Raw genomic sequence first — 23,328 nt, 5'->3', positions numbered from 1 at the left:
TTTCCTGCCAAGGAGTCAGCATCTTTTAATTTCATGGCTGCAATCACCATCTGCAGTGATTTTAGAGCCCCCCAAAATAAACTCAGCCACTGTTTCCACTGTTTCCCCATCTATTTCCCATGAAGTGATGGGATCTAATGCCATGATCTTAGTTTTTCTGACTGTTGAGCTTGAAGCCCACTTTTTCATCTCCTCTTTCACTTTCATCAAGAGGCTCTTTAGTTCTTCTTCACTTTCTGCCATAAGGGTGGTGTGTCATCTGCATATCTGAGGTTATTGATATTTCTCCTGACAATCTTGATTCCAGCTTGTGCTTCTTCCAGCCCAGCATTTCTCATGATGTTCTCTTCATACAAGTTAAATAAGCAGGGTGACAATAAACAGCCTTGACATACTCCTTTTCCTTTTTGGAACCAGTCTGTTGTTCCATGTCCAGTTCTAACTGTTGCTTCCTCACCTGCATACAGGTGTCTCAACAGGCAGGTCAAGTGTTCTGTTATTCCCATCTCTTTCAGAATTTTCCAGTTTATTGTGATCTGCATAGTCAAAGGCTTTGGCATAGTCAATAAAGCAGAAATAGATGTTTTTCTGGAACTCTCTTGCTTTTTCCATGATCCAGCGGATGTTCGCAATTTGATCTCTGGTTCCTCTGCCTTTTCTAAAACCAGCTTGAACATCTGGAAGTTCACGGTTCACGTATTGCTGAAGCTTGGCTTGGAGAATTTTGAGCATTACTTTACTAACATGTGAGATGAGTGTAATTGTGTGGTAGTTTGAGCATTCTTTGCATTGCCTTTCTTTGGGATTGGAATGAAAACTGACCTTTTCCAGTCCTGTGGCCACTGCTGAGTTTTCCAAATTTGAGAGAATAGTATCGAAACATAAACATTACCTTATGTAAAATAGATGACCAGTGTGAATTTGATGCATGAAGTAGAGCATCCAAAGCTGGTGTACTGGGGCAGCTTAAAGGGAAAAGGTGGGGAGAGAGGTGGGAGAGGGGAGAGCGGTGGGAAAGTGGTTCAAGATGAGGGGGACACATGTATACCTATAGCTGATTCATGTTTATGTATAGAAAAAACCATCACAATATTGTAAAGTAGTTATCCTCCAATTAAAATAAACAAATTAAGTTTTAAAAGTATTTGTTTGTGTTTTGAATACAAGAATGATATTAAATGTTGTATATTGATCTCAGTTCCTGAAAATTAGAACTTTATATTATTCCATCAAAAAATTTTTAATGAATAAAATCATATTTTCAGAAACAGTGATGGCTTTGTTTCAGGCTTCAGGCTTCAAAACATTTTAGTTTATATTTTTAGCTTGCATTTTATTATCTTGAAATCTAGTGCAAAATTGAATAGAATTTTTTAATCTCTTATTTTGAGGAATGCTTCCATATATATTTTTTATTAAACTATAACTTCATTCCCAGAGTAATTACTAGCTCATTAAAAAATATCAGCAACATTTCCTATTTGATTGGAATTGCTTTGCTAGCATGTTGTTTAGAATATTTACATCAATGCACCTGAAAAATTAGGTTGTATTTTTCTACCTTTCCTCTACTTCTCTGGTTTTGTATCAGTTTTGCTAGTTAGTTAGTTTAGTTGATAAGTCGTGTTCGACTCTTTGGACCCTATATACTGTAGCCTGCAAGACTCCTCTGTCCATGGGATTCTCCCGGCAAGAATATTGCAGTGGTTGTCATTTCTTCTCCAGTCAGTTTTGTACTAGCCCTGAAAAGAACTTAGGAAGTTTATTTCTCTTTTTATTATATGGAAGTATTTATATAAAATTCAGCTTATCAATTCTTAAAAGCTTTGTAAGACACTTCTCTATAATCTTTTTTTTTAGTAGATATAGCAAGTAAAATTTACTGAATTTATTATTGATTCATTTGTCTTTTCATTTCTTTATGTCCTCATTTGCTAATTTACTATTTCTAGAATTCCATCAATGTTATGTACTATATTTGCTTGTGATTTTTCTATGTTTATGTTTATCTCTATTTATTATCTCTCTTTACTGCTAATATTGTCTTTGTGCATATTATATTTCTTCATACTCAGTCCTGGTGAATGTCTGCTATTTAATGAGTCCTTTTTAAAGGAAGAGGTGTGCTTAGTGACTCAGACTGTAACAATCTTCCTGCAATGCAGGAGACACGTGCTCAATCCCTGGATCGAGAAGATTCCCTAGAGAAGGAAATGGCAGTCCATTCCAATATTCATGCCTGGAAATATCCATGGACAGAGGAGACTGGCAAGCTACTGTCCATGGGGTTACAAAGAGTTGAACAGGACTGAGTGATTAACACTTTTACTTCAATTTTAAAGGAAAAGCTTTTTCCTTCTTTTCTTTTCCTTTTATTTTTTAAGAATCTGCTCAAATTTTTTTTTGTGTGTTCTGTTACTGTCTCATTTTATATATATATATATTATTTTTAATCTTTATCATTTACTCTCTTCTATTTTCTTAATGGTTCAGAATTTTTCTAATTTCTCAATTTGAGTACGTGGTTCACACTTTTTCCTTTCTTATTTTATATCTGTATGTATATTTATGTTTATATATGCATATACTATGTGCACATGCTTTTATTTCTAATTATGTAGATATTTGTTGCAGTCCTTATGTTATTGGGTTTTTAACATCATCATGCAGTAGTCAGAGAAGAAAGTTTGTCTCTGTATATTTTTTGACCATTGTGATGCGTTTTTGTATGTTTTGGATCTTTGGTTCTATGTGGAGAAGTGAATTACAGAAATATATACATCACAAGTCTTTGTACTGTTAGTTAACCATTACAATTTAAATTTCAGTTAACCCTTATAATTGAAAACCTGTACAATTTAGTCTCTCCTTTTTAAGAGAGGTAGTGTGGTGCAGCGGTTAACAACTCAGATTTCAAAACAAATCTGATTGCACTCAAATCCTGGTGTGGCCACATACTTTACGTGTCACTTTAGGCACATCACTTAAGCTCTATTTTCTTTTGTTTCATTATTTATAAAATAGAAATATTAATACTTATTACTTCATAAAGGTGGTTGTGAGGATTAAAGTAGTGACTTAAATATACAATATCCCTTATAATAATCAAAATCTTTCAAATAATTCTGACAAATTATAACAAATATTACTTATCATCATAGTATTTGATATCTAGATAATCATTTTATTTATAATGCAGTTCAGCATGTACTGATATATCTATTCAGCATTCTGCATGTATATAATTGAAATAGTACATCTCCTTAGTCTGTAGCTCAGATGGCCATGTTGCCAAAATTCCTCTACTGACATTCACTTTCCAGAAATTTTAACATTTTATTTCCCATTGCTGACATTTCCCACACTCTTATATGTTTTTTATCTAATAATGTCTGTTTTTCTATATAAGCACACCCAGTTATACCATCTTAAATCAAAAGCCCAATTTATTTTATACAATTACCAAGTGTTTCCTAAATAACAAAATTTTCCTGAAGCTTGGAAATCTGGAGAGAAAAATCATCAACAAGAAAGCAAATTAATTTATGGATGAGAAGAAATATACAGAAGTACCATAATAACTTTCTGAAAAAAAAAAAAAATGAACTTGACCTATGACGTTGGTCAAATAATAAATTAGAAAAAATCTTCCAAATCATTCTAGTTGAAAGGTTTGATGAGTGATCAAAGGATGAGGTGACCCAGTTTGTGGTCCTTGTCTCCACATGGGCACCATCCCCTTTAACCCTGCTGCTGAGAGCAGGTCATGACTAGTTCTCTTTACTCAGTAAAGTGCAGTTATTATATGCAATAAAACTAGAAAATCCAGTTTGCTTCTTCCACTTTATTTCCATCCATCCATCATTTTAATTGAAATTCTATTCTTTCTTAGAGGACCCCAAAGAACAGTTCATTTGTTTTCACTTTAATTGAAAGATAAAAGGTTAAACATGGATGCTGTGCTGATAAAAATGCTTCCTGAAGCTGATAAACGGTTGGATTTCCTGTGATTTTCTGGAGAAGAGAAAAAGAAGAGAAAATCAATATAGTAATCCCTGGAAGTCTTCAATTTAATCCTTACTGTGATTTTTTTTTCCTTATTTTCTTCCATATACTTTTGCCATTTCCTCTACTTTCTATTGGTGACTTTTGTAGCTATTTACCAATAAGCAATTAGAGTGATCTTTGTAAAGTCTGAGTGAGATTATACCATTTTCCTGATTTTCACTCTGCCATTTCTCCCACTCATGTTCTCTAGTCAGCTGTCTTTTATCAGCATCTAACCAGTTTAAGCACACATTTGCCTCAGGAGCTTGCTTCCTGTTTCTGCTGTTGGGATGCATTTTCCACATAGAAACATGAGGTTCACCCCCTACTCTATTCATTCTGATTTCAAATAATTTCATCACTTCAAACCAGACTTTTCAAAGTGATCTATCTATAACAGTACAGCATCTATCTTTTTGTGTCTCTTTAGCCTTTTTTATTTACTTATTTTCCCTTAGCTCATGCTACTCTCTGACATATATCTACTTGCTTGTGTATTTAGATTCTATCTGCACTCACTAGAGTAAGAGCTTTCTGAGAGCAAGGATCCCATTTATCTTGTTCACTGGTATATTCTAAGCATCTATAATAGAACTAGGAACATGGTAAGTGCTTGATTAAATACTAGTCAAACAAATAATTCAATCCCCAAATGTGGTTCCATAGGGCTAATTAGAAACTAAAAGTTATTCTGCTAAAGTATCCATGGGCTTATGTAACCAGAGTGTCAGAAACCAGGAGTAGAAGATGGTAGGTAAATATTTATAGCATTGAGATCAAGTTTACAATAAAATATAATATTTTTTAAACTTTATTTATTTATTTATTTTAATTGGAGGCTAATTACTTTGCAATATTGTGGTGGTTTTTGCCATACATTAAGATGAATCAGCCACGGGTGTACAAATGTCCCCCGATCTTGAACCACCCTCTCACTTCCCTCCCCACCCCATCCCTTCCCTCCCCACCCCACCCTGGGGCTTGAGCTTTAAGTGCTCTTCTTCATGTATTGAACTTACACTGGTCATCCTTTTTACTTATGGTAATGTACATGTTTCAATTCTATTCTCTCATATCGTCCCACCCTTGCCTACTCCTACAGAGGCCAAATATCAGTTCTTTACAACTGTGTCTCTTTTGCGGTCTTGCCTCTAGGGTCATCACTACCATATTTATAAATTCCATTTATCTGCATTAACATACTGTATTGGTGTTTCTCTTTCTGACTTACTTCACTCTGTATAATAGGATCCAGCCTCATCCACCTCATTAGAACTGATTCAAATGCGTCCTTTATATATATATATATATATATATATATATATTATAGTTGATTAATATTCCACTGTGCACATGTACCACAACTTACTTATCCATTTGTCTCCCAATGGACATCTAGGTTACTTCCATGTCTTAGTTTTTGTAAAGAGTGCTGAAAGGAACATTGGGACATGTCTGTTTCAATTATGATTTCCTCGGTGCGTAAGTCCAAAAGTGAGATTGCTGAGTCATATGGAACTTCTATTCCAGTTTTTTTTAAGGAATCTCGACAATGTTCTCCATAGTGGCTGCACTAGTTTGCATTCCCACTAACAGTGTAAGAGGGTTCCCTTTTCTCCACATCCTCTCCAGCGTTTATTGATTGTAGGCTTTTGATGATGGCCATTCTGACTGATGCAAGATGATACTTCATTGTGGTTTTGATTTGCATTTCTCTGATAATAAGTTATGTTGAGCATCTTTTCATGTGCTTTTTAGCCATCTGCATGGCTTCTTTGGAGAAATGTCTGTTTAGTTCTTTGGCCCATTTTTTGATTGGGTCGTTTATTTTTTTGGTATTGAGCTTCATGTGCTGCTTATATATTTTGGGGGTTAATTCTTTGTCAGTTGCTTCATTTGCTATTATTTTCTCCCACTCTGATGGCTACCTTTTCACTTGCTTATAGCTTCCTTTATTATGCAAAAGCTTTTAAGTTTATTTAGGTCCCATTTGTTTATTTTTATTTTTATCTCCATTATGCTTGGAGGTGAATCATAGAGGATCTTGATGTGATTTTGTCAGAGAGTGTTCTGCCTATGTTTTACTCTAAGAGTTTTATAGTTTCTGGTCTTACATTTAGATCTTTAATCCATTTTGAGTTTATTTTTATGTATGGTGTTAGCAAGTGTCCTAGTTTCATTCTTTTACATGTGGTTGGTCAGTTTTCCCAGAACCACTTGTTAAAGAGATTGTCTTTTCTCAATTGCATATTTTTGCCTCCTTTATCAAAGATAAGGTGTTCACAATAGGTGGATTAATCTCTGGGATTTCTATTTTGTTCTAGTGATCTATATTTCTGACTTTGTGCCAGTACCATACTGTCTTGATGCCTGTAGCTTTGTAGTATAGTATGAAGTCAAGCACTTTGATTCCTCCAGTTCCATTCTTTTTTCTCAAGATTGCTTTGGCTACTTGAAGTTTCTTGTTGTTTCCATACAAACTGTGACATTATTTGTTCTATTTCTGTGAAAAATACCATTGGTAGCTTGATAGGGATTGCATTGAATCTGTAGATTACTTCAGGTAGTATGCTCATTTTCACTATATTTATTCTTTCAATCCATGAACATGGTATATTTAGGTCATACCTGAATGGTATAGTGGTTTTCTCTACTTTCTTCAGTTTAACTCTGAATTTTGAAATAAGAGGCTCATGATCTGAGCTACAGTCAAATCCTAGTCTTGTTTTTGCGGATGTATAGAGCTTCTCTACCTTTGGCTGCAAAGAATATAATCAGTCTGATTTTGGTATTGACCTTCTGATGATGTTCATGTGTAGAGTTGTCTCTTGTGTTGCTGGAAGAGGGTGTTTTCTATGACCAGTGTGTTCCCTTGGCAAAACTCTGTTAGCCTTTGCCATGCTTCATTTTATGCTAAAAGGTGAAATTTTCCTGTTACTCCAAGGATCTCTTGACTTCCTACTTTTGCATTACAGTCCCTTATGATGAAAATGACATCTTTTTCTGGTGTTAGTTCTAGAAGGCCTTTTACATCATCATAGTACCCTTGAACTTCAGCTTCTTTTGTATTAGTGATTGGAGGATAGACTTGGATTACTGTGATATTGAATTGTTTGCCTAGGAAGCATATAGAGATCTTTCTATCATTTTTGTGATTGCATCCAGTACTCGATTTTGGACTCTTTTTGTTGTCTTTGAGAGGGGGATCCAGATGCATATATAGAGAGTAAACAAATAACAACATATTACCAAATTACATAAACAAGGAACACCAGTTCACTAATTCACAACTAAAGCAATGAGCTGTCTTTAGTCCTCACTGTTAATATCACTCTCTTATTTCTTTTTCCTGCCAGCAACATCTCTTGATACTTACTATTTTCAGTTGCCAGGAAAGAGGTAGAAATATCTTGTCATAGAGAGCCTTTCAACAGTGGGCATCTGGGCTTTAACATTTGGTTTTTCAAATGATTGTTGTACCTAAAAGCAAAAAGAGATTCTAGATGATACATATCTCTTATGCATCTCAGAAAATATTTTGCAAAAATAAGCCAAAAAAAATTTTTTTTGAATGAAGGGTGCTCCTAGGATTGATGGAACCAAGCCCTTGGATATTTTAACTCCTTGTTGCTGCTATTCTACCTCTTAGATATGACACCCAATGTCAGAATAGTCTCTTTATCTCAAAATACATACCTCAGTCTCTCAGTCATGTCTGACTCTTGGTGGCCCCACAAAATTTTTGTCCATGGAATTTGCTAAGGGAGCATGCAGGAAGTGTTATTCCCTTCTCTGAGGGATCTTCCTGACCCAGGGATGGAACCTGGATCTCCTACATTGCAATCAGATTCTTTACCCTCTGAGCCATCAAGGAAGCCCTATGCCTAAACTAAGTATTTTCAAATTTCATTTTCTCTACTTTCCATTTCTGATCTATAGATTTGATGATTAATTATTCCTTGGTATTTTTTCATGAGAATTGAACTTCAGAGATCCTCTATCTTCTACCTCCATTAAGTCTAACTCTTCAATTTAATATTGCAGGGTTTTGTCCTTAAGGTCTGAATGATGAGCAAGATTCACAGTCCCACCACTAAGTTGATCTTTGGGCCTTTGTTGTTGTTGTTGTTGTTGTTCCCCATAGATTTATCAGTGAAATACTACTTACTTTAATCCACTATTTCTAATCATTTCTGAGGAATTCTCTTGAAAATGTAATTTTTAAATCTTATTATTTCAATAGGACTTAACTTCCTACGTTCCTATTCACTGAGACTCTGACTCACTTTATATTACAATTTTCTCCAATTCATGAAAGGTATATCCTTTTATTTTCCCACAGAGTATTATTATTCTGTATGGTTTAGGTTTAAAAATAACCACAGTTTCCCATGTTCATAATACCAGAAACTTTCTTACTGAAAACAGGAGGGACATTTATTCACACATTCATGCATTTATTTCTTCAATGACTATTAATTCCTACCTACTAGCATGTTGAGTATTGAATAAATCCCAGGTTTCATGAGCATGCATTCAAGTAAGTAAATGAAGATAGCAAACAAACGTATATTATTTGGGTTGTGGTAAGAATTATTTAGAAAAATAAATTAGGAAGGAGGGAGGAAATAGGGGATGTCCTGAGTTGGGGAATGAGTATCATGCCTTCCTTTCTGGGCCACTCTATTCAAAGAATTTTTTCAATTCTGTTCTCTTTCAAACGTCCTTGCTGTTCAGTTGCTAAGTCATTGATATTCTTTGCAAGCTGTTCACATTTCCTAGGACCTTCTCTTCATGGATCCTATCACACCTGCATCACACAATGTGTTTTTTGGAATGTTTTTCAATACCCATCTCTCTCATAAGAATGTAAGTTCTAGGTAGCCTTATATCACATGTGTCTCACTTACACCTGTGTCACAAAGATATAACCCATTACTAAGTAGACCACTATATATATATATATATATACACATATTAAATTAAGCAGTGAAAATTAATCCAATATACTTTCCATTCTTTGAATTATAAGAATTTATAACCCATAAGATACAAGCTTATATGTTGTAGCATTTTGTTCTTCTGTGGTGCATTAATGTAGTCTTTTTGTAAATTATATATTAAATAGCTGGATTACAGAAACCAAGTGCTACTCTACTTTTGTGTGCCTGAAAAAATCTTTTATTGTCACTTGAAAGGCAAATAATATTTAAGTTTTCCTTAGCAAATATATGATTAGAAAAGAAAAGATGAACTTACCTTCCTAAATACTTCCTCAAGATGACAGCACCAAGCATATTTTTGGAAGCATGTGATGAGTTGTGTAATGAAGAGAGAACCTTTTTTGATGTCTCTCCAGGACACATTATCTATGATGATAAGAAGTGGTAAGCCTTGGGCTGTGGTATTCATAATTTTTTTTTTTTTACCTTTTTTTTTTTTTTACTATTAAAACAAAAATGTATCTTGGGAATTATTTTGACATATTTAGGGGAAGAACTTACAACTTTCCATTAACTCATTTTCCAAAAGAAGTTCAACTAAAGAAGCAAGATCATCACAACTGAAGTTCATTTCATAGACTTTTGTCTTTTGGAGACTGACTCTCTACTATGTGACTTATGTTTACCCACCTGGCTTTTAAAAGAGGCTTGAGAGATGATTGTAATTATCCTATTTTACAAAGGAAAGAATACAGGTTCAGAAGGAAGAATTTTTCCATGTTCATACAGGTGGTTGTTTACAGATTATAAATCATGATGTCTTACATAATATAGTGAACAAAATAGATCTAATGAAACTTTTGGAAGGGAGGAATATGCTTTTGGTATAGATAGTGGTGACAGATAGTGGTATAGATAGTGATATATACTTATCTCCTAACTCATTAAACTATATACATTAAACATGTACAGCTTTTTGTATGTTAACTATGCCTACATAAAGTGATGAATGATTAAAATTGTCAAGTTAGAAATGCTCAGATATAAGGCCTCTCAAGATGATTATGTAGAGTTCAAGAAATAAATGCTCTTCCCTTACTAGTTATAAGCCCCATTTTATCATTTTCTTCTTCTTTTAAAAGGATATGTACCTACTTGCTAGCGCATGTTTACGGTGCTGCTCTAAAAAGCACCCGATGAGAAATAATAGAGAACATGAGTTGGAATTGATAATTTTTAAGAAAGGGCAGTCAGTCCTTAGATCCAAAAAAACTATACTCAAAATGTTAAATGGATTTAAAAGAAAACTGAATCAATAATCTGTTTGTAGCCAGTGTGATAGTAGAGGGATTATCTTGTATTAGGTTGTTTTAATGGTTACTGTACGTTAGGCTATAAAGTAAACAGATCATAAAAATAAATTTTTAAAAGTGAAGAAAAAGTAAAATATATTGACAGTATTTAAAATTTGTATCAAATCATTGCTACTCATCTTTTTTTTTTTTTTTTTTTTAGGAATCATTCAGAGATAGCCTTAGACCCACAAATCCCTGTCTGCAACTGAAAGACACATACGTGGAGTTGAGGAACAGAAAGCAATGAAGTCCTTCTCCACGTGGGTCTTGTAAACAGCATCCTCTTCCAGGTTCTCGGGTGACTGTGAAAAGCTGTCTGCCAAGGCTTCTGGAGAGTCACTGACCCACAATTCCCCACGATTTGCTGTAGAGACATCAACTTTCTTCACACAGTGTGTCTCCCTCAGTGTGACTATTGCAATTACTTCATTATTTTACAATGTTTATTCTAACTAGTTTTATACACAAAAGTACACACACAAGTACACAAATGTGAGTGCATCTCTACCCAACACTGCCTCTTTCTTATGTCATTGAGCAATGTGCCAATTAATAGTAAAAACAGGGTAAAATTGGAGGAATACTTTTGCTGAGAATAACAAAGGAGTTAAAGCCTTATCTGCATAATCTCAGAGCATATTTATCATTTTATAGCTAAATTATTTCTATTTTTCATCTTTGAAAACTGCTCTAAAAGTTAAAATGACAATTGGGAGTCAGAAAAAAGAAAAAGAAGAAAACAAAAAAATTTTCCCCGAAATCCCAAGTTCTCTCATCTCCCAATTCATTTCCATTTCAATAATCTTTGAGGAAAAAAAAGAAAAATACATTGCTATTATATAATACTCCAACTTTCAAATGAAGTTCCTCTCAAGCCAGAGAACATCAAAATGTCTGTAAAACATTTACAAGCAAAGAAATCATTTAAATGATTTCATTCCAAGGTTAGAATATTTATGTCTAATTTTTTTGAGGATTCTAGTGATCTCCTTCATCACTTACTTTAGATTGGATTTATCAGCTAATTTATCAGAAATTTATCATCTAACAAGTCTCATGAGACCAGCCCCCTAAATGGAATTTCCTAATAATTCAATTTAGTTTAAGATTGCTTCCCCCTAGAAATAAAACATGCACTTCAACACCTTTATGATCTTTATGAACTTTGGATTCTTCATCTCACAACTCACCACCTCTGCAGGCCTGGACAATGATGACTTTAGGTTTGTCCTTTAGACTGAGGCAATTACGGTTGTTGAATGTCCGGAAGATGGTGTCATAAGGTAATACATCTGGTTCCTCATCACTGTGCATAGTCCCACAGATCCCATCCAGGATGCCATGAGACATGAATACCAAGAATGTACTGTCTGAGGATTTGTGCTCTTCGCGTGCAGCAAATTTCCACAGCACTGATTCCATGTCCTGAAAAGACCATAAAGTCTTACTTCAATAGACAAGCATTAAAATTAAACTGACCAATTTATTATGATCAGTATAAGGTCGGTCTGTAACATTCCAGTCTCAGTGCCTTTATATAGTGGATGCTCAATGATAATTTTATTTTTGTTTCTATAATGGATCAGTGGATTCAAATTTTGCTCCTGATATAACCTGTCCTCTTAATACATTTTACATTTGTTTATTGTCACTATATACTTTCCCTTTCAACTCTTTCCTTTCTCTCATTACTTAATAAGAAACTTGAATAATAAATGTATCATACCATTTTCCTTCTAAAACACTCCCCATCATACTTAGAATAAAATAAAACTTCTGACATAAGCATACTTCTCCTTCTGACTTTCTTCCTCCTTCTCTGGTTACACCGATCTTTTCCTACTTTTCATGTAACAGTTTCATATTCAGTTCAGACTTTTCACTTGTAGTCATGCCTTCTTGGAATATATTTCATTCATATCTTTCTAGAGCTATCTTGTCCCTGATAGTCATGTGTCTGATCCCATATTATCTCCTCAAAGATGTTTTTCTTGGTCATGATTGAAACATTATTACTTATTATGTTATCAGTAAAACAATCAAACATTATTATTCCCCATTCACCAATGTATTATTTCGTTTCCTTTTTCCTTTTCACTTTCTTTTCAATCTTAAAGACATACAGATATATCAAATCTCTGAAATGTTCTGTTTTGCTTAAGGCTTGATCATTCCCTGCCACCCAGAAAGTTAACCTATATCAGTGTCACCCAGAAAGTTAACCTATATCAGTGTGAGCTGGGACCCTTCTGTCTCATTTACTGACCCATCCCCCATGCCAGCATAGCCCCTGCCAGAGTCAGGATTCAGCATTTATATGAATGCTGTAAATAGCAGTTCACTCCTGCTAGCATTCTTTACTCCAGAATTTTCTGGGAAATACTAGGGCTGAATCTCAATCTTCACACTTCAGAATTGTGTGGGCATACATGCTCATCAGTTTTTTTGTCAGGTTTTATGGAATTAAGGATATTTGAAACTCTAAAGAGACACAGATTTCACCTATCTTAATATTTACTTTACAACACACATTCACACATTTAGATACACACATGCACATAAATGAGACCCATGATTGTTAAAGCATTTGCTTAGTATTATAAAGTTCCCTTGTTAGTAGGAGGATATGTGTTGAATATGTGTGTATCAGGGTGGGTGAGGGATCCTCACTCTGGCTGTGAGTTTCTCTTCCACTTCCACAGTGTAGCCAAGACCCTCAAGCAGCTGCTTCATTCCAAGAATGTCAAGGTCAGCCCCATTCCTGGGAGGCAGATGATCAAACTCTGTATTGCATATGATGAGAGCCAGACGAGTGCGGTCCTTTCTCTCTTTTATTGGATATATCTGCAACAAATTGATATGCAATGAGTTTGATTTACCTTAGTCTCTCTTAAACCTTCATTTACCAATCACTGTTGCTACTAAGGGCTTGCATAGTTGCCCCCTCTCCTATCCTGTACCAGAAGATACTGGCCTTCCTCTCTCTTACTAATGGATTAAATTGACAATAGAAAAAAGTACAAATTGGAAGTGAATTCTCTTTGAAAAGCCCAGAACAGGATCCAAACATATTTGTGATGGTTACTCAAGAATCTTGAAGAGACTAGAACAACTCCTACCCTCTCCTTCTTGTCTTTCCTTTACACCTAGTCAAATCTTTCTTAACATTCAAGATTCAAGTCAAATTTTGTAAAAACTAGGAGATATTTGCCATTGACTCCAGCTAAAAATAAATACACCAAAGTTTATTTGCCTTAGGAAACATTATTTTGACTCTATTTTTAACACTAACATTATGTTTTGCAGATGTTAACATTTTTTTAACTAGAATGTAACTAATTATTACTCAGCCATGTTATTTCATAAATATTTTGATTCTATGACTACAGCTAAAATTCTAATAAATCCAAAATATATTTGACAACAAATAAATGAAAAAAATGACAGACATATTTTATCATAGGGAAATAGAACTAGAATTTGTGTGAGGCCATGTGATTTCCTCCTGCTCCAAGTATTTATAAACAAGATTACCACTGTCCCCACCCTGCTGTTCTGTAACTATCACTTTAAGAAATTATGTAATTAGTGAAAGAAGTTGCTGCTTTTCCTCCCTTTCATGTACAGAACACAGCACCTCTCCAGCCCTTTCTTTACACAGTTTCAGGAATTCTTCATGAGGGCAAAGCTTGAGGGTAGCTGCAGATCCTGCTGACTCATCTGGTCCAGCCACAGTTTCCTCAGGAGCTGCAGATACATCACATGATATAATTGGTGATATGTGTCCCTGTGACCCAGTTATCACCCAAGAAGACTGACAGAGAGGGGACAGTCTGGGAAAAAGGTTTTAACACATTTGGTCATAGGAGATAGATGTATTATCACTGGGAAAGAAGGGAGAAATACTTGGTAGTAAGAGCAGAGCTACTAACAAATGCAATAACATATTCTGATATTGTGAAAAAAATAACCTTGATGATTTGGGATCAAATAACTTTGTTCCTTACTGAACAAAACAATTCTATTTTTCAAATAGTTTTATTCTCAGTTATTAATTATCTACGTGGACTTTCTGTTGTCACTGAGCAAGAGCACATTGACTAAATATTCATCAGTGTTATCTATTATAAGTATAATTGAATCACATGTGCATTTTAAAATTTTCTAATGCCCATTTTAAATAAAAATAGTATCAATTAATTTAAAAATTAACATATCAAAAATATTATCATTTTTAGGTGTTACTAGACACAATTTATGCACATAAAAGCTAAGTCCAATATCTCAAGTCCATTCCTAATTTACACAACAAATATAGACATGTACACCCCCAAATACTTAAAGGAATCCTGAATCTTGTATCACCCAGGTATTTTTTTTTTTTTCAACCTCAGCATGAATTCTTTAGCTTTCCAGAGAAAGTGAGCCTCAAGGTTTCCTCATCAAGCTGTGAATTCAACTATTTAAAAAAGAAATGCTGTCTATTAACCATAGTACTGTACTCAGTGTCAAAAGGGCAAATTTGCCAGAGATTCTACATTCTACATACTCTGAATGTCTGCCTCCAAATGCTGAATAACTACAACTGGGTTTTCAGCCCATATGGAGGAAATAACTTCTTCCTTTTGGAAACATTTGTTTCTGACTCATTCTGCCTTATCCCTTGAGAAACGTAATATTTTCTGAAACTGGTTGGCCTCATTTGACTAAGATTGTGTAAGAGACTGGGAAAGTCCAAAACCCTTCCTTTTAGAGGGAAGGAAGAGAGTCTTCATAAGCAAAAACCTAAAGAGAAGTTTATCAAGAACTAATATAACAAGGTTTTTGTCTATGAAAGGAATAAACCTCTATGTTCATATACATGGACTAATCAAATTTTTCTTATTAATTTAATTTACATTAGAAAGCCAATATCATCTTTTATAATTATTTTCATTTTTTTTCCATTACTTTTTAAATAATATTTTTATAAATGTCTTTCTAAAAAGTATGCTAAAAATCTAAGCTCTGGAGAGGCAGCAAATGGTAAGTCTTAAAGGGTACCAAACTCTCTGAACATTTATTTTCATAGATTATATGAACATATCTACATATTTCATAAGATTCTGCCAATGTGAAGATATTTGGGGTCCTGGGATAGTCTCTGGTCAGAACGCATGTTTTGTCATTGAAAGTCTCCTGTTTTCAAGTAATTTACAGGTCTGGTGTACTCTTAAATTTAACAAATGCCATCTCCTAATGGCCATGTCTACATATAGATGCAGCATTTACAAATAAAACTGAAAATTAGACTTTCTTATATCTAATAGTAAAATTAGCATGAATCATTTCAATACAGCATAATAACTATAGTGTAGCCTGCTGTCCAAAGGGAGTGCCCATGGGCCTGACAGAATAGCAAAAAAAAAAAAAAAAAAAAGAAAATTAGGAGTTTATATAAAACATTTTAATATCTCGGTTTTATCTGTTATCTAATGGTGTGCTCAGGAAGTCTCTTAAACTGAAACAAAAATAAAGATACTGATACTAGATAAGACAAGGCCACTTCCCTTGGAATGGTAAGAATTTGAATAATTATCTTCCTGACTAAATAGCAGTTATTGGTAAATAGTCTGTGTGAGGGCTTCCCTGGTGGCTCAGAGGTTAAAGCATCTGCCTGCAAAGTGGGAGACCTGGGATCAGCAAGATCCCCTGGAGAAGGAAATGGCAACCCACTCCAGTATTCTTGCCTGGAGAATCTCATGGACGGAGGAGCCTGGTAGGTTACAGTCCACGGGGTCGCAGAGTCGGACACGACTGAGCAACTTCACTCACTCACTCAGTCTGTGTGAAAGTGAAAGTGTTAGTCACTCAGTTGTGTCCAACTCTTTACTACCCCATGGACTGTAGCCCACAAGGCTCTTCTGTCCATGGAATTCTCCAGGAAAGAAAATTGGAGTAGGTAGCCATTCTCTTCTCCAGGGGATTTTCCTGATCCAGGGATCAAGCCCAGGTCTACTGCATTGCAGGCAGATTAAGATAAAATAAAATAAAACAAAATAGGAGATAATTCAACAAATGGAAATCAGAATTGAAGTAATGGGAACTTCAAGATGATTTTAGCAATTGCAGGATCCAGAACAAATCTTCAACTGAAATAACGTATCCTATCAGAAGAGTTGCTGGCAGGCGGGAGGCAAGTGTAGACCTATTTGTTAAAACAAATAGCTTGGATTCTTCCTATCTCTCACCCCATTTCCTCAATACTATGCTAAGAATCCTCCATGCCCCAAAGGCCTAATATTCTAATATTGCACATTCTAATTGCCCAACTTACCCAGCTTCCTGACCTCCTAGACCAGGGTACTCTAGGTGTCCTAGGACTCTTCTGGAGGTTCCATGTACAGATAGAACTCAGGGGACTACTGGATACTTCATGAAAGGATCTGCACCTGCCTCCTGCCTGCCATGGATTCTGCTGACAGGTTATTTCAATTTAAGATTCATTCTCGTTTCTGGGACGCTAAAATCATTTTGAAGTTCCCATTACTTCAACGCTGATTCCTATTTTTTGAATTATCTCTAATTTTGTGTTGTCTTATTTTATCTTATATTTTCTATTCTTTTCCATCCTGGCTTATTACAGGATATTGAGTATAGTTCCCTGTGCTGTACAGTAGGTCCTTGTTTATCCATTCTATATGTAATTGTTTGCATCTACTAACTCCAAAATCCCAGTCAATCCCTCTCCCACACCTCTCCCCTTTGGAAATTACAAGTCTGCTCTCTGATTTTTTTTTCTAAATCCAAATCATTTTTATCCCACCCCAGTTTAAGAGAAAGTAATAAACTTGCACAAGGACCAACTTAAATATGAATGATAACATCTTGGATATCTATTAGACTAGTATGTACTTCTTGCTGGTGGTAGCGTCCCTTCTACATAGAGAAAAGTTAAGTCGCTCAGTCGCGTCCAACTCTTTGTGACCCCGTGGACTGTAGCCCACCAGGCTCCTCCGTCCATGGGATTCTCCAGGCAAGAATACTGGAGTGGGTTGCCATTTCCATCTCCAGGGGATCTTCCTGACCCAGCGATCAAACCCAGGTCTCCCGCATTGCAGGCAAATGCTTTAACCTCTGAGCCACCAGGGAAGGGCTTATTAAAAATACTTAGTTGCTGTAGTGAGGTCTCTACAATAGTGTGGCATTTCATTTGTTACAGCTTACTATTATTAATAAGTTCCAGTATTCTGGGCTGGAATTTCAGATTAAATTATACCAAATTGAGTCCATCACTGGTGAACTTGGTCCTGAGGATATTTAGACTCTAGTGATATTTAGAATTTAATTAAAGTGAAGTTTTGAAAGAGGTTAAGATATTGGACACTTTATAGGCATTCACCTAATCATATTTTGTAAACTCACAGGAATACATAAGCCTTCTAAAGGTATAAACATTATAAGCTAGAGAATAATTATGATAATTACTATTTATTACATGGATGCATCCAACTTTTATTATATGTCTTATAATATGCTTTATATATATGGTATATCCTTGGTACTCTGCTAGGAGCTATTATTCATTGGTGAAAAAAAGAAGTGAGCTGGATTAAGAAACTCAGTGGATTGTAGTCTTATTTAATGAGATAGGGGATAGAAGTGGAACAGATTTGATAGGGAGAATTAAGTATTTCATTTTTCATATCTTAGCTTTGTGAAGTCAATGGAACAATCACATCTGGAGCTCAGAGGAAAATTCCAGATGGGAGCTAAAATATTAGGAATTGTCAGCCCATACCTGCCACTATGTTCCTGGCCTTACAAAATCTGTGACAAAGTTAGTGAAATTGTTCCCATTTCACGGATGCTCATATTGATGTTTATGAAGGATAAAAAACTTGAATGAAGACACATAGTGTCCAATGTGACAGAAACCTAAGTTCAGGTTCAGATATTCCTTATTATAAAGTCTTTGTAGCTATCTCAATGAACAACCTCCTGTTTAGAAGACTCAGCTTCTCAGCTAATTGGAAATTGGATGCCCTCCCACAAGTGACAAAGTGGCCTCTAAAAGGGCAATGATAGATTTAATGAAAATTATACACTAGTAATAGAAAGATGAGGGAACTATAGAAGACAGTGGAACAGCCTTAGAGTGAAGTAGATTCTAAAAAAAATTAAGATATCCCTTGTAAAGAATTCCAGTCTTACCTTTTATATTGGTGGAATTTTTGTCTATGTTTAGGAAAGTTTGAACAAAGACTTGACCTGCCTCTTGGTTTTTCTGTCGTATAGAATCAACCAAGACCCGGGCTTTGTCTTGAAGTTTGGCATCATAAATTTTTTTCTTCTCCTCTTCCTCCAATTTCAGGACATTTTTTTCCACAAAGTCATCCAAAAGGCCAGAAATGAGTTCTTTGCCCAAAGATTCCAACGTCTTAAGTGGGTTTTTGTTGTGTTTGTCTTCTGTTAGAAATACAAAGCTTCAACTTGATCTTGTCTCAAAAAACTCAGAATTGAAAACAATCTGGTGGTTGATCTTTCAATATTATAGATCAGCCTGACACCAGGTTAATTTATTACTGTCCGGGATAATTTGAATTTTTGTGGGGAAATAAAGAATTCAAATTACTAAAAATTTTGTTGTAACACCATAGATATTATTTGAACATGTAGTGTATGGGAAGACAGGATATCTCACCAATCCTTAATTAAACCTACAAGAGAGTTATACAGTCCATCTAGAAATAAAGATAGCCTTGACACAAAATGACATAGTCTAAAAAAATTCACCAAGACATTGAACCAGAACTTTGGCCCAGAAGCATCAGCCTCATTATTTATGTTAGCTTCAAGAAGTCTTTCAATAAATGTATATTGGACAACTTTTATGAGAAAAAAACATGGAAATTAACAAACATGAATAAAATGTTTCCTAATATCTGTTCATTTAATAATAGCTAACATCTCTTAAAAGATAAGTATAAAACAATATAAAATATTATTTACAAGTATACTAAGTAATTTATAAATATTAATATGATAGAGACTCACAATCATCCAAAGAGATAGTTAATACTTTCCCTATTTTACAGATCATTTAAATAAAATGCTGGATCACATTTCTCTTCTTATGCCATAATCATAGCGCAGCTTCAGTAAGTACAACTGATGTTCATTAAGTCCCATTGGTCTCAAGTGCTTCATATGAATCTTCTCAAAGTTAATAAAAATTTCATGTAATAGATATATTAAAATTTCTATTATATAGTAAAAGAAACAAGCACAGAGCAGTTAGTTAAATATTTGACCAAAATTGTGTGAAGAGTATGCCACGTTAGTAAGAGGGCAGAGGGAGATTCAAACTCAGAGGTTCAGAATCCAGAATTATCACTCTTAAATCATCAAACTACTTTACATGATACTTGGGAAAGTGAAAGTGAAAGTCACTCAGTCCTGTCCAGTGTCCGACTCTTTGCGACCTCATGGACTGTATAGTACATGGAATTCTCCAGGCCAGAATACTGGACTGGGTAGCCTTTCCCTTCTCCAGGGGATCTTCCCAATCCAGGATCGAACTTGGTAAAGAGGTATTTAAGGGAACAGAAAGTAATCAGGGACTCGGAAAAGACTGGACAAATTTCTTCAGGTGAGGGCACAAAAGGCTGCTTCTCAGAAAAAGTCACAGAAACATTGGTTTTAGAGTACAGCAGACACATGTCACAACAGAGAATTTGAAGAATTACAAACAACATACAATTAATGTATGAGATGTTTACTCTGATGGGATTCTGGGATTCTTTTTAATTTATTTCTGCCCTCAACAAAGTTGAATGATGACTGAATGAGTGGTACTAGGAGAAATACGGTAAACAATTAAAGTTTTTTTTATAACTTTGGCATTATATCCGCTTATTATCTACATGTACTCATGGCTTCAATTATTAGCTTTAAATAATAAATTAATTATTCAAATAAATAATTTATGAATTTATAGACCAGCCCAAAGATGGATCTCAATATTAAGGCTCATATAGTCATTTTTTCTCTGCATACCACAAACTCTTAAACTCAACTTTTAAAAGCTGAACTGTTAGTTTTTCATCACCTGCTTCATTCCCTATACATACTAGTAAATGATATCTTATAGTCAATTATACCAAATCAGTAAAAACTGGTGATATTGAACCTCTTCTACTATCTATATCTTATTTTCCATCTCACATCAAACTGTATTGATTTTATATACTAAATATTTGCAGAATCTGACTGCTTTTCCTTTTCTAATAGTTCAGTACTCCAGTTCAGACCAATATCTTTTCTTTTTTAATTACTCTAAGAATCAGATAAGTCTACTCTTGGACCTTTCTAATCAGTTCTTCACAATGAAGCAGAGTCACAGTTCTAAAGAACATTTGAATAGATTTCACTGTGAAATGTCTCTGCTGCTGCTACTGCTAAGTCACTTCAGTCGTGTTTGACTCTGTTTCAACCCCATAGATGGCAGCCCACCAGGTTCTTCCGTCCCTGGGATTCTCCAGGCAAGAACACTGGAGTGGGTTGCCATGTCCTTCTCCAGTGCATGAAAGTGAAGAGTGAAAGTGAAGTCGCTCAGTCCTGTCCAACTCTTAGCGACCCCATGGACTGTAGCCTATCAGGCTCTTCCACTCATGGGATTTTCCAGGCAAGAATACTGGAATGAGTCGCCATTGACTTCCCCGTGAAATGTCTCAGTTTATTGTAATCTAGGTCTTCTTGTTCAGCCTCATCCTCTGCTACCATACCCATCTTGCTCATTACATTTTGAACACTTTGCTCTTCATTCAGGTTCTAGAAAGTTATGCACAGTTTCTCACACCCAACATTCCTCATTCCTTTCTTTTTATCTTCAAGTCTCAAATGACATGCCATTTCCTTTTGGAAATTCTCCCTAATGCTTAAAACTAGACCGAGTGTCAGAGCTATATGCTCCCAGAGAAACTTGTTTCAACCTAAGGTAGCATTTTTTTCCCCTTATAGTTGTTAACTAGTTAACAATGGCAACAAAACTCATTAGTATATTGAATCACTCTACTAGTTTTTGTCGACTGCTTTTCAGTTTCTCATGTCTGTTATTTAATGATGTCCTGATTCCAGTTCAATAACCAGTGAAGTCATCCTGCCTAGCTAAAGATGCAGCCATGAGTGTGAATTTAAAATACTACTTCCCAGACAAATGCTGTATCAGTATCCTGAAGAAGACACTAAGAACATACTAGAAAACAGTCAATTATCACATTTTAGGAGCTTAAATTAAACATGTGAAATGAGACAGAAACCTGGAAATAATTACACAAAAGGGAAAATGAAAGAAATAAACACAGTAGCAAGAAAGTATGAGTGGGGTGAATGCAATAAACATTTTTTAAGGAAACTGAAATCTTGCTTTAGAGAGATTAATGGAAGGGTGAATAAATAGTAATATAGTCTGAAAGGTATGAAAACCTCCCTGACAAGTTCAGACATTTATTTTGTTTGTTTGTTTTAATGGTAGTAAGGATCATTGCAATTAACTGAGTAAGAAAATCTAAGTTTAGATATCTAGAGCATAAGAACTGAAAGATAATGATCTATTCTTTCCTAACAATGCTAATCTGCAGACAAACCTAATGCAGATACATAAGAATCATTTGTAGATCGTTAAAAGATTATAAATTACAGCCTATTCATGATTGAGTAATTCAAGGTTAGGGAGGGGGAAATAATCTAAATGTGTTAATGTCTATAGATTATTTAGATTTATTGTAAAGTTTAGAAATCATTGATTTAATTGAACCTCTTCCTTTTCAAATGAAGAAAATGAAGCAAAGAAATGATTTAAAATACTTGAATATTAGCTGCATAAATAACATAAATAATAGCTGCATAAATAGACCTCATTTCTTACGCTCTCCAGCTTCTGTGTGTAAGATATGTGACCTGAAAGCAATATGCAAATGGATTGGAAGATTAAATTCTGGAGAGAAGGAGACTAGTTAAAAACTGTGATAACAGTCCAAGAAATAGTGTGCTAGAGTAGTTAGCACCAGAGCTAGAAATGAGGAAAAACATGGATTCACTTAATAAAGACCAAGATCGTAATTCAATATAGAAGATGACAAGGGAAGGTGGAAATTCAAAGACTCACTTAGGGAAGGGGAAATAATCTTATCTGATCACTTATCTGATCATGGAGAGAGTTTTATGGAATCAAGAAGAAGCCTAGAAGATATAATAAAGTGTTAAAGAATTTTCAGTTTTCTCACATATAAAAATGGACTGTATTTGTCTTTGCCCACCCCTCATTTTGATTATCAGAAGCTGTAAAAACAGAATTAACTGCTTCCTGGCTCTGGGCTATCTGGAGATCATACCCTCCTTCAGTCTCTGAGGCAGAGTTCCCAGTTTAAGCTACACAGAACTAACAGGAAGAATGTAACGTTCACAGAAAAGGCTCACTTCCCTTTTGTATATTTCTGTCTGTCACGGAGCAATTAATAAAGTGTTTTCTAAGACTCCAGTGTCTGACCCCTAGCTAGGAAAAAGACCCCTACTCACCAGCCATAGATAATAGGCTTAGTATCTTCCTACTGCCTTGTAGGAGCACAATCTCGAAAATGAAAGTTACTGGGCATTTCCTTAGTACCGGGGGCTGGGACTTCTAACCACAGATTGAGAAATTCTTGTTCAGAACTTCCGGGTTCACTGTCGGGAAATCCCCTTTAGTCAGCAAATGAATTTCCCAATCCTTTGGGAAGAAATGTTTATTCACTTTGGAAGAAAAAAATCAAAATGAATACATTTTCTGACCTATGTTGGCACCTCTTGTTTTTGTTTTTGTTTTTGTTTTCCCTTTCCTCAGTCCCCTATACCTTGTTTTCTTTGTTCTTCTCTCTCAGATATCTCAGTGTTTAAAGGACTTAAAACTAACAAATCCCATTTCATTTCAGGATAAGGATTATCAGAATAACTTTTGCTTCCTT

General features: G+C 35.0%; 1 protein-coding gene across 2 annotated transcripts; it reads right to left on the bottom strand.

Moving 5' to 3' along the window:
* Window positions 1–3,409: 3,409 nt before the first annotated feature.
* LOC138093078 (caspase-13) lies at window positions 3,410–22,968 on the bottom strand. 2 transcript variants are annotated; one of them, XM_068989171.1, is made up of 9 exons: window positions 22,904–22,968; window positions 18,539–18,793; window positions 13,983–14,092; window positions 13,016–13,189; window positions 11,536–11,770; window positions 10,566–10,709; window positions 9,307–9,416; window positions 7,424–7,527; window positions 3,410–4,014 (listed from the first exon to the last, which is right to left on the bottom strand). In XM_068989171.1, the coding sequence occupies exons 1-8, from the start codon at window positions 22,908–22,910 to the stop codon at window positions 7,429–7,431; spliced, it is 1,134 nt and encodes a 377-aa protein (XP_068845272.1). In that variant the 5' UTR covers window positions 22,911–22,968; the 3' UTR covers window positions 3,410–4,014; window positions 7,424–7,428. The 2 variants fall into 2 exon arrangements, with proteins under 2 accessions (XP_068845272.1, XP_068845273.1); XM_068989172.1 differs by having other exon boundaries at window positions 18,539–18,790; window positions 22,904–22,954.
* Between the last annotated feature and the right edge of the window lie 360 nt (window positions 22,969–23,328).

The sequence above is a fragment of the Capricornis sumatraensis genome, chromosome 16 (assembly GCF_032405125.1).
Source record: "Capricornis sumatraensis isolate serow.1 chromosome 16, serow.2, whole genome shotgun sequence".
Lineage (NCBI taxonomy): Eukaryota > Metazoa > Chordata > Mammalia > Artiodactyla > Bovidae > Capricornis > Capricornis sumatraensis.
This window is presented reverse-complemented; position numbering and strand designations above follow the sequence as displayed.

Excerpts from the sequence above, each read along its gene's own strand:
- LOC138093078 (XM_068989171.1), bottom strand. Across the intron at positions 10,710-11,535 it reads TGTCCAGGCCTGCAGAGGTG|CAAATCGTGGGGAATTGTGG; the intron begins GTGAGTTGTGAG and ends ATGTCTCTACAG. Across the intron at positions 9,417-10,565 it reads TTTCTGTTCCTCAACTCCAC|ATAATGTGTCCTGGAGAGAC; the intron begins GTATGTGTCTTT and ends TTATCATCATAG.